At 35.0% G+C, this 16,509-nt stretch overlaps 2 protein-coding genes and 2 long non-coding RNA genes across 9 annotated transcripts; 2 read left to right on the top strand and 2 right to left on the bottom strand.

The window, feature by feature from the left end:
- Window positions 1-267: 267 nt before the first annotated feature.
- LOC128289372 (uncharacterized) lies at window positions 268-9,456 on the bottom strand. The gene is made up of 3 exons (XR_008279005.1): window positions 9,206-9,456; window positions 4,197-4,293; window positions 268-726 (listed from the first exon to the last, which is right to left on the bottom strand). It is a non-coding gene; the product is annotated as an uncharacterized LOC128289372 (long non-coding RNA).
- Window positions 8,668-9,586, top strand: LOC128289373 (uncharacterized). Its single transcript, XR_008279006.1, has 2 exons — window positions 8,668-9,105; window positions 9,175-9,586. It is a non-coding gene; the product is annotated as an uncharacterized LOC128289373 (long non-coding RNA).
- A 1,075-nt stretch (window positions 9,587-10,661) lies between these two features.
- Window positions 10,662-13,890, top strand: LOC108466951 (putative branched-chain-amino-acid aminotransferase 7). Of its 6 annotated transcripts, none has more exons than XM_017767343.2 (10): window positions 10,662-10,858; window positions 10,977-10,999; window positions 12,022-12,199; window positions 12,278-12,454; window positions 12,550-12,681; window positions 12,754-12,843; window positions 12,933-13,049; window positions 13,161-13,256; window positions 13,335-13,447; window positions 13,623-13,890. In XM_017767343.2, the coding sequence occupies exons 1-10, from the start codon at window positions 10,778-10,780 to the stop codon at window positions 13,735-13,737; spliced, it is 1,122 nt and encodes a 373-aa protein (XP_017622832.1). In that variant the 5' UTR covers window positions 10,662-10,777; the 3' UTR covers window positions 13,738-13,890. The 6 variants fall into 6 exon arrangements, with proteins under 6 accessions (XP_017622832.1, XP_017622831.1, XP_017622830.1 ...); XM_017767342.2 differs by having other exon boundaries at window positions 10,663-10,858; window positions 12,019-12,199; XM_017767341.2 differs by having other exon boundaries at window positions 10,667-10,858; window positions 10,938-10,999.
- On the bottom strand, window positions 13,704-16,423 carry LOC108466953 (protein trichome birefringence-like 13). Its single transcript, XM_017767347.2, has 6 exons — window positions 15,979-16,423; window positions 15,607-15,780; window positions 15,314-15,454; window positions 14,915-14,973; window positions 14,593-14,795; window positions 13,704-14,404 (listed from the first exon to the last, which is right to left on the bottom strand). Exons 1-6 carry the CDS (start codon window positions 16,412-16,414, stop codon window positions 14,383-14,385), a joined length of 1,035 nt encoding a protein of 344 aa, XP_017622836.1. The 5' UTR covers window positions 16,415-16,423; the 3' UTR covers window positions 13,704-14,382.
- Between the last annotated feature and the right edge of the window lie 86 nt (window positions 16,424-16,509).

The raw sequence follows: 16,509 nt of genomic DNA, 5'->3' as shown, positions 1-16,509 counted from the left end.
ATTCTTTTTGCCAACCTAAGATGAAGTTAGGGTTTGAAGTAGCTGAGATGGGCCGGGATTTGTCATTGCGAGCTCAATCTAGAAGAGCTCTCGTAATGAATAGTGTGTGGCTGCGAGATGATAGGGGAGGAGTAAAAAAAAAAGGAGTTCTTTTGAAGGGCATGACTTGGGTAGACACAATTAGGAGGATGCGTGTAATACCCCTAACTAGTCTCCGTCACCGGATTAAGGTTACGAAGTATTACTGTACAATCTAAAACATTTAAATATTATATCATTCAATATTATAATCACATCATAAATCATTCATACACATCCATATTGTCCCTAAATCGAGCCTTGGGGCCGTAAAAATAACTTAGAAATAATTTGGGACCAATTTGAAACAATTTGGAAAGTTTAGGAAAAAGATGCAAAATTTGCAAAATAGGGGTCACACGATCGTGTGTCTCACATGGTTGAGACACATGGCCGTGTCTCAGGCAGTGTAACCTTCGAACTAGGGACATACGGTCTGTCCCAGTCTATGTCCTCACCCGTGTGACTCTAGTGTAACCTTCGAACTAGGGACATACGGTCTGTCCCAGTCTACGTCCTCACCCGTGCAACCCCTGTTATACATGCCATTATAATCCTTGGCCAAAATACTCAAAAACTACTGAAAAGATTTTTGGATAGTGTGATAGATCTTCGATGAGCTTCCAACCAAATCGAGCTTCTGATAATCTATAAAACAAAGGAAAGAAACTTCATAAGCAACAATGCTTAATAAGCTCGCATCAACATAAACACAACTTACCATTTCCATAATACATATCATAGTTTAAAATAAAATTCAACACCAATGCCACAAGCTTAGAAATGTCTAACCAACATCATCAACTCATAAGTTAGTAAGTTTTTCCATGATATAATGAAATCAACCTTATGTACAGCATCATGTAGTTCATATTTCCATTCAATAAGTCTTGATTCAATTTAATTGCATACTTACTTTTCAATTCCTTTTTCATGCATGTTGAACCATCTAAAATTTCATTGGATACTCAGGAAAGCTCACACGAAGTGTGCCTTTATATATAACCATAACATTTCCTTTACATCATTACTCATACGAGCTATGAAATAGGCTTGCTCACACGAGTTGTGGGTCGAAATATAAGCTACACGATGCTGCTCACACGAGCTGTGGAGACCCCGCAAAAAATGTAGGACCTCATCCATTGGTAGGAAATTCAAGACCAGCACTCGAAACATGAAATCCCTAATGACATGTCATTCGTATCCTACGAATTCCTAAGGTTCAACCGGGACTCTATATCCGTTAATTCCTCACAACATTGATACATTTATACATCGATCCATTTACATTATAAATAACATAATAAAAATTCAGTTCAAATAGCATAAACATAAATATGATAACTGTTCATACGAACTTACCTCGATGACAAGAGGCGTAGAAGTTAGGTCAAACTAATCCAAAGCTTTTGCCTTTCCTTGATTTAGGTCCGGTTAAGGTTTATCTTAATCTAAATAGATAATTATATTCAATTAAGTACTTCAATTAGCCTCAAACATTTAATTCAATTCATAACTCACATTTATGTAAATTTACCAATTTACCCCTAATATTTTAACTTTTTCACAATTTAGTCCTTAAGCTCGTAATTTGAAATCTAACCATTTGAATCCCCCTTATAAGCTAACAAAATTATTTAAGGGCTCATAACAACTCAATTAAACTATCATTTCATAAATTTAACGTTAAATTTTACTATTTTCACAAACTAATCTTTAAATGCAATTTCATCAAAAATCACTTTACAAAACTTATTCATATTTCAACCAAGATTCATAATCTATCATTTAACATCAAAACCTACTTAAAAACATCTATGGAATAACCCTAAACCTTTAAAAATTTTACAAATTAACTCCTGGGCTAGCTAGATTAAGCTAAAACGATCTCAAAAATATATAGATCATTAAAAACGAAATGAAAAACACTTACCATGCACTAGTTTATGCTTATTCGAACCAAGCTACCAAAAATAGAGATTTCTTTCTCTTAAAATCGGTTAAGGAAGAAGAAAATAAGATGATACATATTTCTTTTCTTTTGTTTTTAAGTTTATTTACTTATTTACCACATTAACCTTTAAAAACTAACAAAATTTCACTTAAACCACGCCATAAACATCCACTATCAACATATATGGTATAATTACCATTCAAGTCCATTTACTTCCCTTTCTAAAACCATTTAGCCTTTTTAACTAATAGAACTCAACTTTTTTACCTTTTACGATCTAGTCCTTTTTACTTAATTAATCATGCAAACATCAAATTTTATTAACATTTAATACGAATTTAATATACTCCCATAGACATTAATTAAAATAATAAAATAATAATTTACTCGTCAAAATTATGGTCCTGAAACCACTATTTTGATATCACTGAAAATGGGCTGTTATAATGCGGATAGAAGAGGTTTTGAGAGTTTTATCGATCCCATCTTGGGTGTAAATTTGGAGGGGATCTAAATCGGTTATCTGGTTTGGATGTGAGGTCTTTGAAAACACAAGAACAAGCGTATATGGACCATGATGCGAAAAATTGTGTAATTGAAGGGGGAGATAGGAAGAAGAGGCCTAGAAAGGAGGGTGATAAATCTATGGAGGGAGAGAAGATGGGATCTTTAGTTATTAGAAATAGGAGAGTGTTGGGAAAAAACCACTTTTTATCAACGGCTGCCAAGGGGCAAGCCGATCGATCACAATGAAAATAGTAAGTTGGAATGTTCATGAATTAGAGAGTTCACGGGCTATCAAAAGGCTTCAGTATTTGCTGAAGATGTATAATACGCAGGTGGTCTTCTTCATGGAGACTAAGATTAAGAGTGCATGAACAGAGTGTGTAAGAAGGATATGCGGATTTTTAAATTGGATTGACGTCGCATCGATTGGTTCAAGAGGTGGATTGTGTCTAGCATGGAAGGAAAATGCTATAGTTAGTCTAAAAAGTTATTCAGACTTTCACATAGATGTTGAATGACAAGAAAGGTATGGAAAAAAGTAATGGAAGTTTACTGGATTCTATGGCTCACCATATGAGCATAATAGAGAGGTTTCTTAGAACTTGCTGAGAAATTTAAGTTGCTCTAGGGTTTACCTTAGATGCTATGTGGCGATTTTAACGAAATTTTTTACTCTTTTGAGAAGGTGGGAGGGGTACCAAGGGATGAGAGGAAAACGACGGCTTTTAGGGATGTTTTAGCGGATTGCCAGTTAATGGATGTGGGGTGCTCGGAAACTTGGTTTACTTGGAAAAAGGGAATTTGCCAGAAACTAACATTCGAGAAAGGTTAGATAAAGGAGTGGAAAATATTTAATTTGTTTTCATCTACAGTGATCCAACATTTGCTGTAACACCCCTCACCCGTATCCAACGTCGGGATAGGGTTCGAGGCGTTACCAAACTTAAACATTCACAACATGCAAAACTGGGCCACAAAATTATCACAAAAAATTAAAACATCTCGAACACATGCATATCGTCCCTTATATAGGTCTTTGAAACTTATAACATACATTGAGGTGGTTCGGGACTAAACCAAGAACTTTGAAAATCTTTGGGCAACTTAACTAAATTTTCTTGCTTCGGAGAATCACACGCCTGTGTGAATTAGGCCGTGTGGTCACACACGTCCATATGGCTTAGGACACGCCCGTGTCCTGTGCCTATGAAGCTTTCTGTCTATTTGGTTATGAACAAGTAAGGGTCACACAGCCAAGGCACATGCCCGTGTGCTTAAGCTGTGTGTTACACACAGCTTAGACACACGCTCGTGTATCTATCCGTGTGGACAATTTCAAGGTTATTTTCCAAGCCAATTGTCACCCTTAATTACCTACATACACTTATACATTTCATAGCAATTGACATGGCATGTTTGAGTAATTATATATATATATATCTACAATCAAGATACAAGCATGGTATTCTCATAACAACACATAACATATTACCAACCATGCATGGCAAACAAGCATATGCACATCACCAATATCAGACATAACATGAATAGCTAGATTTATAAGTCAGAATCATTAGCTCACTAATGACCAATATATTTGGCCAAATTATAATAACACATGTTATAAAACTAGGTCCCTATACATGCCACTCACTTGATAATTCTAGCATATTTGTTTATACTCTCAAGGTGTTGGCTTGATAGTGTATGCTGCCTCCGACGATTTCCAACCCCGAGCTAACCTGACGTCACTAAAAGAAATAGAAAGGAGGGGGTAAGTTTTACACTTACTAAGCTCGCATGAAAATAATAAACAATTTACTAACATGCTTTTCATAGTAAAACTATCCCAATTGTACATTTACACATGTTCTGGTTAAGCTGTTTTCTTAAGTCACAGTCACTAAATCATTTATATTTGGAGCTAGGAACTTCAAATTAAGATCTCATAATATAGAATTCTTTTGCTTTCACCGTTTCCTTTATGTGAAACTAGGCTCATTAAGCTTTAATTTCATATTTTATTAAGCTTCTAACTCAATTTCTACTATTTTTAGTTGATTTTCAAAGTCGGACCAATGCTGCTGTCCAAATCTGTTTTGGTACAATATAATGATCACTATCATAAGATCATTTCCAACTATCATGAACTTACCATTTCATGGATCCCTTACTCATTTTTCACAATGGAGCTCAATAATAATAATGATAATATTACTTACATTTCTTTTTCCACACGTTACATTTACGACGTACCAACTTGTCCATTCAAGGAACGGCTTACGGATTTGAGTACATCATGATCTGAAGCCCGAAGTCTAGCTGAAGCACATAAGTGCTGAACGGAAGCCCGAAGGCTAATTGAAGCACACAAGTGCTAAACGGAAGTTCAAGGCTAATCAAGCACACAAATGCTAAGCAAGCCCGAAGGCTAATCAAGCTCATCGAGTGAACCGAAACCCAAAAGGGTTAACTGAAACTCATATGAGTTAACGGAAGCTCATAAGAGCTAAACAGAAAGCAAACACGAGAATCCGCAACAAATGTTGAATCTCGATTTACTTGGCTAATTTACCGTCAATTCATCTTTTTCACTGAACGATCGTACTCATTTCCTGCGTTTCGTTCCTCTGAAATACTCAGTTTAATTTCATAACTTTTGTACATAATTTATTTATTTTCAACAATTAACATACATAAATATTAATCACTATTTATAAAATAATATTGAAATTTAATAATTTAATCGTACGAACTTACCTCGGATCCAGAAATGGAAATTTACCATTCTAATCTATAACCTTGTATTTTTTAATTTAAGCCCAAATCTCGATTTCATTGATTATTAAGCTTGAAAGCTTGGCCAAACCCTAATCATGGCTGCTCTTGGTACATTCTACTGTAGCAAGAAGAAAGGGACACATTTGGGGTTTAAAATTTGTCTTTTAATTTATTTTACCCTTAAATGACCAAAATGCCCTTTTTACTATTCGTTCAAAATTTACCCAACCAAGGCTATTTTTGTCCAACAAGTTATATAATGGTTTAATTATCATTTAAGGACCTCCCATGTAAAATTTCATTACTATTAGACACCTCTAACATATAAAACTCAACTTTTGTACTTTTTACAATTTAGTCCTTTTTACTAAATTGAGTGCCCAAATGTCGAAATTTTCGAACAAAATTTTCACGAAATCATTCTGTGAAATCGTAGACCATAAAAATATAATAAAAATGAAAATTTTCTTATCGAATTTGTGGTCCCGTAACAACTGTTTCGACTAAGCCCAAAATCGAGATGTTACATTTGTCGCGCTCTTTGTCAGATCATTGCCCTTTCCTTATTCAAATAGACATAAGATTGAATAAGTTGTCTAAAAGGAAAGCCTATTTTAAGGTATGGTGGGTGAAGGAGGATTCTTTTGAGTAAAAGGTAAGAAGTTTTTGGCAGTCCACCAAAGACAACATCTTGGAGAAATTGAATAAGTTACAACATGGTTTAGTATGATGGGCGGCCTCGGTTAAATACAAAAGGGTAAGTCAAAAGAAGAATTTAAAGGAAAAATTAGAGGTTCTGATGGAAAGTGAAAGAATTGATGAGAATTTAGTAGAATTAATTGATATAAAAATCCATCTAAAGCTCGAGATTGATAAGGATGAGATGTATTGGGAGATAAGGGCTCGTGCTCATTAGTTGAAGTTGGGAGACAAAAATACAATTTTTTTCCATAGTTACGCCTCACAGAGGGAAATAAGGAATACTATTCAGAGTTTAAGGCATGAAGATGAGAAAAAGACTAGTGATGAGGGTGAAATAGAGAACATTGCTTGAAACTATTTTCAAAATCTTTTCTTGTCAAAGGAGTTTGGGAATACTGATCATACCCTTTTTGGAATTAAGAGATGCGTCTCAGAGGAGGTAAATTCGAAGTTAATTGTGAAATATATGAATGAGGAGGTCATGATGGCTTTGAAGGAAATAGGTCAAACAAAGGCGTTTGGAAATGATGGATTTTTGGCTTTTTTTCAACAGTTCTAGCATATTGTGAGGAGTGACGTAGTTGACTTCTGTTTGGGCGTTTTAAAAAAAGGCATGCCTATGGAATCTTTTAAAGTTACTAATATTGTGTTAATTCCTAAAGTTTCTCATCCGACGAACTTAGGGAATTTTAGACCAATTAGTTTATGCAATGTTCTGTATAAAATGGTAATAGAGATGATTGTTAACCAATTTAAACACATATTAGAAGCTTGCATTGATAGCGCTCAAAAAGCCTTTGTGCCAGGTAAACTAATTTCAGATAATGTTCTACTTGCTTATGAGATTTTGCATACTTTTCAACAAAAGAGAATAGAGAAGAAAAGGTTCATAACACTAAATTTGGATATGAGTAAAGCTTACGATAAAGTTGAATAGTCTTTCCTAAGGGTAATAATGCTACGAATGGGATTTCATACTTCGTGGGTAGAGAATATTATGAAATGCATCTCAACTATCTCATACTCAGTAATCGTGAATGAGAAAGCAGGGGCAATTTTTAAACCAAAAATAGGGCTTTGACAAAGGGATCCATTGAGTCCTTTTCTGGTTTTTTATTTTTAGTGAGGATCTCTCGTCACTTATAAGTCTAGCATTGAGGGATGGTTTGATCAAAGGTGCCAAAGTAATAGAGGGGGCCCTCCAATTTCGCATTTACTATTTGCCGATGATTGTATTCTATTTGGTGAAGCTTGTGAAGGGGAAGCGAAAATTTTAAAGTCAATTTTGAGGGAATACAAGAGATGTTCTAGGCAATGTGTGAATTATGACAAATTCACTGTTTTTATAGTACAAATACTTCTGAAAGGATTAGACGTGTTGTATCTGACATCCTTGGGGTAAGCAATTTGAATAATATTAAGCAATATCTAGGATTGCCAAATGTGGTAGGGAAAAATTAAAAAAAAAAAAAGAAGCTTCTTTTTAGATTTTAAAGGATTGCATGAGGCAAAATTGAAGTGTGAGATTTCTATCGCAAAGGGGAAATAAGGTTTTTATAAAAGCAATCTTGCAGGCTATCCCTACTTATTCTTTAGCATGTTTCTTACTCCCAAAGTCCTTTTGTGGCGAATTAGAAAGTATAATGGCTTGATTTTAGTGGCATAAAAGTCATAAGAGAAGAGGGAGCCATTGGTGTGGATAGGACTGACTATGCGAATTAAAGGAGAATAGACAATTGGGATTTCGTAGTTTGACCAAGTTCAATGTTATTATTAGTAAAACAGGGATGGCACATTATAAATTATCCAAATTCATTATTATCCCGTGTTCTAAAAGCTAAGTATTTCCCGAATACTATTTTTTAAATGCTAAGTTAGGGAATCTAACTTCTTATACCTGGAAGATTGTGTGGGCAGGTAAGGGTTTGCTACATGACGGAATGTGTTGGAGGATAGGAACCAAGGAGAATTTTTCAATTATGGCTGATGCATGGCTTCCAAAGGCTGCATGTTATAAAGTGTTGTCAAACATTAACAATGACAAGGTCAATATGGTTTCGGACTTAATTGATGCGCAATCAAGAGAATGGAAAATTAAGCTTATTAATTCTACCTTTTCAAGAGATGATGCAGTTAGAATATTAAAAATCCCCTTAGCAGTGGAAGCCCATGATGATATGATGGTTTGGAGAGAGGAGCCCTTAAGGGAGTTTTCCATGCGAGGCGCCAACGAACTATTACATGAAGGTAATTCTAGTCCTAGTTACATATAGACCGAGCTGAAAATTTTTTACAAAAAAACTATGGAACATTTATATCCTAGCAAAAATTAAAATTTTAATCTGGAAAATTTCCTGGAACTTCATCCCTAATCTAGCTAATTTGTGCTTAAAAAGATTGGTAGCGGAGGTAGCGTGCCCCAAATGTGGAGGGGTTGTTAAGAACGTTGATCTCATTTTCCGAGAGTGTTATGTAACAATTAGAAGTTTGGGTAAGTTTAAGTCTTGATTGGGCATTGAAAGAAACAGACTTGGATAGTAGGGAGTGGCTTACTTGGGTGTTCAATAGTAGTACTGGTTTGCAATGCCAAATATTTTGCTACTCCTTATAGGCGATTTGGACCGATAGAAATAAATGGTTACATGAAGGGAAGAGGAGCATGGGTTATGGTATTGAGGCATGGGCCATAAGTTATGTAAAGGAAACGGATGAGTGTGAGATTAAAAAACTAACCAGGGAAAGTGTGAATATGGAATGGTGCCCCCCGAATGGGCCAAATATTAAAATGAACTTCGACACGGCATTTGATATGTCACAGGCCAAATCGATTTCAGAGGTGGTGGCAAAAAATGCTTCTAAAGAGATTCTTGTATCTAAAACAGTGGCTCACGAGGAGGTTGCTTCTCCGTTCGTAGTAGAGGCCCACTGTGTCTCCAAGCAGTATTATTGGGGAAACAGATGGGATATGCATCAATAATAATAGAAGGGGATTTGGCATCAATCTTAAAGAAAAGCAATTCAGATCTAGTGGATATGTCGATGAGAGAGGCTTTGATAAGAAACATACAACATCATAAAAGGTTCTTTCATCATATATTATTTAATCACATTCCAAGATCTGTGAATTTAATGGCACACGAACTTGCCAGGGAAGCTATGAGAGATGGGTTACAGACTTACCTTATTGGAGGACTGCTTGAGCACGACGCATCGAAGGTTGGATCGCGAAAGGGAAGAGAACCAAATTGAAGCTTGACTGTTGGATGCATCTCGAGTTGGGAAAAGAAAGAGGAAACATATGATGGTTTAATGGTTTTTGGAAATTGTTTCCTAGGGACTTGAACCGTCGAAATGAATAATGATCAAACTACGATTTTTTTTTATCTATTTTTCTGTTTTATTTTTGTATCTAGGTTATTTTGTTGGTTGGCTTTGTTTAACCCGTATGGTCAAACTAACTTTTTTGGGCTCCGTTGTATTTTTCATTGCTAGTTTTTATGAATAAAATACGAGTATGATAATTTTAAAAAAATCTAAATAATTATAGTAAAATATTTCAAATCATTTTGAATTTCACCTAACTTTTATATCATAAAAATAATAAGAAATTTTTATTTTTACTTTTACTTTAACATTTTAATTATTTTGAATTTTATATTATAAAATAAGATGAAAATAAGAAATATTTAATGCGTAATTAATTGAATGTTTTATTCAATATATGTTGGGATAGCCTCTGTTTTTTGGTTGCAAAAAGTTGGTTCCGCTGTGTCCATTGTCTGTGTTGGGACACACACACTACCATGTCTGATTTTATTTGTCATTTTTTACGTCACCCATGGATGTGTCCGTCTCAACGGGTTTCCCCCGTTTATTGTTTCATAGCCCCTCAAACAAACCAAAACACAAATACTACATGATACCGCTTCAATATTATCAACTCGTGTCATAATCTATACTCATGCATCAAATTTATTTCCATCTAATTTGTTTGCAATTTATTTAGAAAAATATATCTAATTTCTTTATATTTTTACTTTTCTAATTTAAATTTTACATTTTATTTATTTTTGTAATATTTTTATTTTTAGATATATATATATATATATATTTATAATTTATTTTATATTTAAAAATTATATAAATTATATATATTTTTACTTTTAACTATTTTATAAAAAACATATTATGGCATCATCGTGTCACGTGTCACAATCTAAGAGTGTTATATGTCTTATATTTAACATCATTACGTAGAAAAATATCAAAACTCTTGACGGAATAAAAATTAAAGTGCTAACTTGGAAAAAAAACATAAGTACCAACTTGAGAAAATGTGTCAAGTTCAGTGGTCTAAATGAATATTTGAGCTGGATAAATATAATTACATATAAATAAGATTGTATTTTGTACTTTTTCGTAATATGTAATAATCATTTAATTATATATGTTTGAGGATCAAATTGATTAAATGTATAAGTATGGTCTAAAACTTAGATGATCAAAATAGAAATGGGTTGAAAGATGAGTGATGAATAGTGTAGTTTAATAATTAATGATAATATTAGATCCATTTTATGATTTTAAGTAGAAAACAGAAATAGAGATGGGATTAATGCGGTTACAACCAAACATTAATGAAAGAGTATAAGTGGAAGTAATCTCTGCTCCTAACCTCCCCATTAATTGCTACCATTACCAACACTTCTTTTATCTTCTCCACAAGTTTCAGAGATTTGAACCCAAAAAGCCATGTTCATGTTCAGTCGAAGCATTTGTTGTGCAAAGTTGAATCAACTTTCAACATTTGAAACCCTCTTCTCTAACCTAAAGGTATTTCATTCTTCTTATTTACTTTAAACCTCTGTTTTCTCAACTCTTCTCTTCTTCTTTTTTTCTTAATATTTTGCAGCTAAGGCCTTATGCTACACCTCTCATTGGTCCATTACAGACTTGTGAATCCAGAATTTACAGGTAACAATGGCAATCCAATCAATAAAACTTGAGAATATTTGGTCAAATTAAGATCATAACTACACCTATAAAGCTGGCTATTTTTAATATATATATATATATATGGTTGTTGAATGAAGAAATTTATCATTATTTAAGAAATCATAAAATTTACCGATTGAACTTCAATTAAGTCTTGGTTTTATTCCTTGATTCTTTTTGCCAAAGTCTTGGTCTCAATTGAATAGAAATATTAATTTATGTTTCACACTAAGTTCACATTTTGTAGTTCATTCTTCCAGGTCCAAAGGAATCAACCATAAAGGAGTAATTAACTTGTACCTAACAAAAGAGGATTGATTAAAATATTATAATATAGATTGTGTTGGATTAACTTACTAAAAACTTTAAAATAATTTTTCCAATCCTTTAGGTTGATTGATATTTTTCAAACTAAAAATAAAAAATTAAATTTTTTAATAAAATAATCCTTAAAAGCTCATTTTTAAAAATCAAAACAAATAGAAATTTTGATACATCAAAACAAAAACAAATGAATGCAGTAGTTTTTTTTCTTTTTAACATTGAACTTATCTAATGCATAATATACAAACAAATAGAAATCAATGCATGGACAGTCAAAAAGGGAATCTCCTCAGGTAGGTGTGAAACCATGACAGTCATTTTATATATATATATATATATATATATATATATTTCCTTTTTTTGGTTAAAGAATTCAATGGAAACTTAATCCCACGTACCCTATTTCATATTTCCATTTTATAAATAAAATGCATTTATTTTTCCTATATAAACCCTTCAACACTCACTAGTTTCACAGTAAGTAAACAAAACCCAATTTGGTTTTTCCTTCCCATTTTCGCTTCCTTGCCTTTTCCTCAACAAAATTAACATTTCTAATGGGTTCTTTATCTAAACAAGAGCAGGTGGAATGGTAAGATTAACATTGCCTATATACATCGATTTGTTTTTCTTTCTGCTTTTTTTTTTTTCCTAATGGTTTTGTGTTGTTACAGCAGGGAGAAGGCTGAATATGCGAATGTGAATTGGGATGAACTTGGATTTGCTCTAACTAAGACTGATTATATGTACGTCATGAATTTCACTGAAGAGGAACAAAAGTTCTTCAATGGAACCTTAACTCGCTTTGGCAACATTGAGATGTGCCCTTCATCTGGAATATTAAACTATGGCCAGGTGAGAACTCATTACCGCTATTCTATGTCATCCGGTTCAGATATGGACACCTAACGCTAAAACAAATGGTGGCAACAGGGGTTATTCGAGGGACTAAAGGCGTATAGGAAGGAAGACGAGGGGATTCTGCTCTTCCGACCCCAAGAGAATGCTCTGAGGATGAAGATCGGTGCGGATCGAATGTGCATGCCATCACCAACCGTTGACCAATTCATAGATGCTGTCAAAAAGACTGTGCTGGCTAACAAGAGATGGGTATTCAACTTAAGACTTTACACTCTACCGGAAAATAATTTCTTCCTCTTGCCAAAGATTTTGTTTAGTGAGTAAATAATGTTTATATGATACAGGTACCACCTTATGGGAGAGGATCTTTATACGTTAGGCCTTTGCTTATGGGAACTGGTCGAAATTTGGGAGTGAAACCATCATCAGATTACACATTCTTAGTGTATGCTTCCCCAGTGGGCAATTATCATAAGGTATGCTGCTGTCTTGAAGCTTCATTAAAAGTCAAGCATGTATGGGAGTTAAATAATACTTCATTCTTGAAGGGTGATCTGAACCTGATGGTTGAAGACAATGTCCGTAGAGCTATTCCTGGTGGTACCGGAGGCATTAAAGCTGTCACGAATTACTCGCCCGTAAGAACTGGTTTTGCTGTTTCATTTCTTTTTGGTGCATGATTGTGTTAATGTTGGTTTTGTTGACTATTTTTTGATTGTGCATGCAGGTTTACAAGCCATTAACTGAAGCAAAAGCTAAAGGGTTCTCAGATCTCTTATTTCTGGATGCATCGACTGGAAGCAACATTGAGGAAGGTTCTGCTTGCAATATCTTCATTCTCAAGGTAAAACTGATGGGGGTGTTGGAGTAGTTTGTAGGGTGGATGGTGAAGGACATGAGAAAAATTGCTAAAAAAGAGAAGCATATTAACAGTCATATGTGTATTCAAATACAGGGAAATGTTATCTCAACTCCAACAACTCATGGGACAATTCTCCCAGGAATCACAAGAAAAAGCATCATGGAAATTGCATCTGATTTTGGATACCAGGTAACTCATCAATAACTATCTATATATATGTGTATTCGCGTGCCTAGTAACCCTGGAGTCCCGATCTCTGGTTGTCAGGTTGAGGAACGAGCTATTCCGATCAAGGAGGTGTTTGATGCTGAAGAAGTCTTTTGCACAGGAACAGCTATGGTTGTGAAGTCTGTTGCAAGTATAACCTACCAGGGCAAAAGGTAAGGATAATAATATCTTAGAATTCCTTTATTTGCTCAAATCTGTCAAAAGGATGATTGGCTGCAAATGTTTCAATTAAATACAATTTCATGCTGACTGCGCGGTTGGAGATTACAGTTATCGTTTTAGTTGCTACTTCCATATCAGTTTGTCTTATCGATCATATTAATGTAGGATCGAATACAAACTGGGAGCAGAAACTCTGGCTCAGAAATTGCATGCAACACTAACAGGGATTCAAACTGGTCTGATCGAGGACAAGCTGGGATGGACCATGCTCATCGATTGACCTCCTCTTTTATGATGCAATATCTACATTTCGCGTTGGAAGTTGCCATTTTCGTTGCGGTTTTCTTTAGTTTCAATCAAAGGAAATGTTTACTTTCAGGCGCTCTGTGAAAGCCAAAGAATAATAATAGCTTAAAAATTTCCATTGATACAATCCAATCTTAAAGCTTTAATTTGACAGAGGCCCTTTTATATAGACCCCATTTGAGGAAAATATTTTAAGCCTCAACTCTCAAGCACAAATACACAGAGATAGAGAATGAAGACATGGTTGAAACAGAGTATAACAATTTGAACCATCACCAGAAATGACTTTAAAAATTAACAAATTTCTTCTTAAAAGCATAAGGAATCAATATCGGTAAATATATAGAGTAAAATGTTAGTTTAATAATAATAATAGATCAGTTTCTAATTTTAAGACTGTTAAGATGAGTTACAAACAAGTCATTCCATGTATCTGTAATTCCCGGTAAGCACCAATGCATGCAATCATCATGTTTCTTTCCTCCAGTTGTGGAAGGATGGGCATCTGCTCTGAACTCGCTCATGCGGGTAATATCTAAGATGTGGAAATTTGATCCCTTGAGAGACTTGTACAGGTGTAGATTCACAAGGCGTGCTTCCACATTTGTACCATTTTTCGTCAATGAGAAGAGTTCTTCCACCTAAAAATGGATCCAAACCTTTTCAAACGTTGATTCCGAGCATAAACAAACCAACGCACGAGTAGTTTCTTCCTCAAAAATAGATGAAAGTAGTTGAACTTATAATAAAATGCAGGTCACACTTTAATTAACCAATTATAATGTTCAGTGTGACTAGAAAATAATAGTGATCATTGAAAGAGACTCACTTCTTTTGGTGATAAAGGCTGTAACCGCTGACATGAACCACCCTGGTCCCAATCACCTCCTTCAAAATGTCTGGGTGATTGTGTACGAAAAAGTTTAATAGCACTTGGTTGCATTGTTTTCTCCACAAACATTCAGTCAGTTCAGGCTCGATCCGAGTTTGTCCAGGCAGCAGCAAGCAAATAAGCTTTCTTTTGAAAGCACCCTGTGTGAATCTTATTAAAAAATTAAATTACATTAAACACCGTGTGCGATAACATACCGTGTGTTTCAAAACCTTATCAAATCCAACATCGGGAGGAATAGGAGGGATCAAGGGCAGACCCCTTTCAAAGAAAAGCATGGGTGACTTGATTGGGTCAAATTTTGAAGGAGCCCACCACCTACGGAAGAAAAAATCAAAATGGTAATCTAAGTCTGGAATCTCTGATACTACATGGAAACATATGGATTGGAATAACAAGAAATTGTTGTGACCAGGAACCAACATATTCACAAATTACACAACCAGTGCCAAAACGCTTTGAGTATTGTATATATCTTGCTATATAGACATCCAAGCTCAACAACATTTTAGCATGTATTAGGATCCAATGTTGGCATGTTGTTTAACATGACCATAGAATCAAAAAGGAAAACTCAGGACCAACAAACAAGAACTTAAACATATGTTAACATATCATCAACAGTCTATAACATATTAAAATGGAAAATAAAAACTACCAGTGTCCTGCGTTAAAGATGAGTATATCATGGAAGCCTGGAGCCTTTTCCCAAGTGCCTTCCGGAATATCAACATCAACTCTATAACCCTCTTTATATCCAAGGTCTTCCAACTTGCCACCATTACTATTAGCTGACCAACTGCATTAAACAAGGCAGAGTGAACCACATTAATCGCTACCAAGAATAGTACAGTCACTCCAAACTCCAGTCCAGACCGTGGAACAAAAACACAAAGCAAAACACCCTACTAGCTATGGTTAAAAATAAAGGCTTAAAACAAGCTTACCTACCATAGCGTGCCAAAAGATTAGTTCGATGATATGCAATGGTAAGATTATAGTGAAGAAAAGTAAAGCCACGATCAGCTCCAGCCGGACGCCATTTCTTCACATCACCGGCCACACGTCTCAGAGCGCAAAACAAAGAAACAAACATGTTTCTGTTTAGGGAATCACCAACAAACCCTACACTGCTGAATATTGGTTAAGGGCAACTAATAAAAGCGCAACATAATCAAAACAGAGTCCATCATAACTAAAAAGAAAAAGAATAGACAATAGAACCCTAATTGCTTCAATTAGCTTCACAAAAACATACTAACAAACAACTCAATTTTGCTCGTACTTTCTCTAATTTCAAAATCTCGTGAGAGGTGAGAATACCGATATTAGTATCCCTGTAACTGTGAAGAAACTTGAGAGGATCGAAGGGCGGGAGATGGCAGTTACGAGGTTTCCATCGCCACTTAACGATATCTCGACCGTTTGATTTTTTGTTCAGAATGCAATTCCATCCTTTGAATATTTCCTTGCAGCTACTGTCATATCGATCCAATCTCACATCCGGGTCGTGGATCCACGACCCGTCAGAGTAATCGCATGAAGAGCTGCTCGACGTATAAGGGAAAGATCCGGAGGTGGCATTGGGCTCGATGTTACCGGTGACCATGGTGGGTTTTACTTGATGGAAGTATGGATGTGTTGGGGAAGAAGAAGAAATGGAGGCTTTTCTAGAAAGAGAGAGAAGGCAAAAGATTGAGATGAAGCATACGAGTGAGAATAAAGGGAAAAGAGATGAGAGCATATTTGCTGTTGCCATGGCGGCAATCGTTAACCTTTGAACACTAAATAAATTTGCTAAGCATTAACTACCTTTTCTTTTTTCTTTTCTGTGATTTTTAGGGCCGAGGCCCA

Source organism: Gossypium arboreum, chromosome 2 (assembly GCF_025698485.1).
Source record: "Gossypium arboreum isolate Shixiya-1 chromosome 2, ASM2569848v2, whole genome shotgun sequence".
In the NCBI taxonomy this organism is placed as follows: Eukaryota; Viridiplantae; Streptophyta; class Magnoliopsida; order Malvales; family Malvaceae; genus Gossypium; species Gossypium arboreum.
Note: the sequence above shows the minus strand (reverse complement) of the source record. Positions and strands in the feature narration are given on the sequence as shown.

Excerpts from the sequence above, each read along its gene's own strand:
- LOC108466951 (XM_017767340.2), top strand. The coding sequence starts at position 10,778 with ATGTTCATGTTCAGTCGAAGCATTTGTTGTGCAAAGTTGAATCAACTT. Across the intron at positions 13,050-13,160 it reads GCAATATCTTCATTCTCAAG|GGAAATGTTATCTCAACTCC; the intron begins GTAAAACTGATG and ends ATTCAAATACAG. Across the intron at positions 13,257-13,334 it reads CATCTGATTTTGGATACCAG|GTTGAGGAACGAGCTATTCC; the intron begins GTAACTCATCAA and ends TCTGGTTGTCAG.
- LOC108466953 (XM_017767347.2), bottom strand. The coding sequence starts at position 16,414 with ATGGCAACAGCAAATATGCTCTCATCTCTTTTCCCTTTATTCTCACTC. Across the intron at positions 15,781-15,978 it reads TTACAGGGATACTAATATCG|GGTTTGTTGGTGATTCCCTA; the intron begins GTATTCTCACCT and ends TCAGCAGTGTAG. Across the intron at positions 14,796-14,914 it reads CATGCTTTTCTTTGAAAGGG|GGTGCTTTCAAAAGAAAGCT; the intron begins GTCTGCCCTTGA and ends AGATTCACACAG.